This window comes from Aplysia californica, unplaced genomic scaffold (assembly GCF_000002075.1).
Source record: "Aplysia californica isolate F4 #8 unplaced genomic scaffold, AplCal3.0 scaffold00740, whole genome shotgun sequence".
NCBI classification, from domain to species: Eukaryota; Metazoa; Mollusca; class Gastropoda; order Aplysiida; family Aplysiidae; genus Aplysia; species Aplysia californica.
The window spans coordinates 19,069-21,037 of NW_004798010.1; the positions used below are offsets into that span (position 1 = coordinate 19,069).

A 1,969-nucleotide genomic window follows, 5' to 3' on the forward strand; every position below is an offset into this window, starting at 1 on the left:
ATCATCATCATCATCATCATCATCATCATCATCATCATCATCATCATCATCATGGAAACGGTAGATTACGTTAATATCTACATGTATCTGTGCATGTCTGTGTATCTGACATAGCTAATATGATATTCTGCTATTATGTTTCAGGGCTCTTACGGAATCGTAAAGCTCGCCTACAATGAAGAAGACGATATCCATTATGTAAGTACTTCACACACTCGATTTCTCATATTGTATCATACTCATTATGTCAAACTTTGCCATTAGATACTGTATTACCATACCACGTCACGCCACACACACCATACACACCACACCACACCACACCTTACCATGTCACACCACATATTACTATTCTCAGGTTTTAGGTGATATCTGTGATGCACATTTTACAAGTACAGTAGAGTCCACCAATCTCGTACACGAGAATCACGAATTCTCAGATATCTCGAACATAATGATCGGTCCCGTTTTAGTCCCTTTGTTTTCTTTGTGTTGACCAGAGAGGGTGTCGACTTTGCGGAGTTCCCGAACACTTGGAACACTTAACACTCGAATCTCGAACAAATCCATTTCGCATGCTCAACTAAAGACCCGGCTTTACAGCCTTTCTGGCCCGCGGGTAGTTGTTTCTTTGTTTCTGTTACTGCCACAACGTGGTCCTTGTCTCACGACGAGAGGCTGGAGGAAGGGGGGACGGGGCTGGGGGGTTAGGGAGTGATGCTGACCGCAGCGCATGACTGGCTCGCCACGCGTGCAATCATGCTGTGGAACGCGCAAGGTGTAGATGGCAAGTGGTGTAACTTTCTGTAAGGCAATGAAATGAGAGGAAAGGGATGACGTAGGAGTAATTAAGTCGGCTGTGCACACGTGAGATATTCTGCTTTCCACTTTCATTCATCTTCTTGCTTCCACACCGTCATCACGTTCATCAACGAACTAACCACGTTAAATGTTTTAATGTTATTTTTTACCTCCCTCGATTTTCTATTTCTTTGAAAGGTTTTCATGGACATGACGAACTACGGAAATCTCGAACCCTATTTCCAATCCCCGACAAATTCGAGTTATCCGTGTTTGACTGTATATTTCATTTTGTCTTTGTTTTCAGGCAATGAAAATCCTGTCCAAAAAGAAGCTGATGAAAAAAGCTGGCTTTTTTCGTAAGTCCGAATGTATCTGTATAATTGTTATTTCAACTGCAAAATATTATTTCAGGTTTGAAAAAAAAGGCAGCGTAGTACACTTTACTGATTAGAATTGAGAAAAGCGTGTGGTTTGTGTAGAAATGTAAAGAATAAAAAAAAACCATGACATTATCATTGATTTGATACGTACCATCTCCTATATGTATTGATAAACAGGAATAGGTGATAAATGGTTTGGGGGGGGGGGGGGGTGAACAAAAAGCATTCATCACCATCGTAAAGTACCAGATCTGAAACAAACGTTGGCGATCATTAGTTCGTCATTCATTTCCTTGCGAGAATGCTCTATAACTATTTTCATCAAGTTATTTTCCCCATCGCCCATCTGTTAAGGTTTTCCTAGCAAGCTGCTCTTGGTATTTCCCGCTACGTTTGTCTTCTTCTATTTTTCCAGTGAGAGCCAATTTTGAAAGGCCTACGTGTCGAACATCAAACGTCTATCGTCCACATCTCTCCTCTTTTTTAAAAATGTGTATATAATTATCTTATAACACCTCCACTCTTCGACACCTATATGACCCTGATTGTGTTGCATGTGCCGTAACACTCTTACGAAAACTAAAGACAATTAACGTGATCACAGGTCGGATGCCTCCGTCCCGGGAGGGCAAAGGGGGCGGTAACTCTCGACCGCCCAACCCCCTGGAGCGGGTGTACCGGGAGATCGCCATCTTGAAGAAGCTTGACCACCCCAACGTGGTTAAGCTGGTGGAGGTGCTGGATGACCCGGATGAGGATAAGCTGTACTTAGGTCAGTGGGATTC

The 1,969-nt window shown here is 42.7% G+C and overlaps 1 protein-coding gene across 1 annotated transcript in view; it reads left to right on the top strand.

Moving 5' to 3' along the window:
- LOC101848077 (calcium/calmodulin-dependent protein kinase kinase 2) overlaps positions 1-1,969 on the top strand; it is a gene marked incomplete in the record, with an annotated part of 19,253 nt that overhangs the window by 4,937 nt on the left and 12,347 nt on the right. Inside the window, 3 exon segments of the mRNA XM_013088419.2 lie at positions 145-198; positions 1,109-1,160; positions 1,789-1,956. Of these exon segments, the coding sequence (XP_012943873.1) occupies positions 145-198; positions 1,109-1,160; positions 1,789-1,956 (274 nt within the window).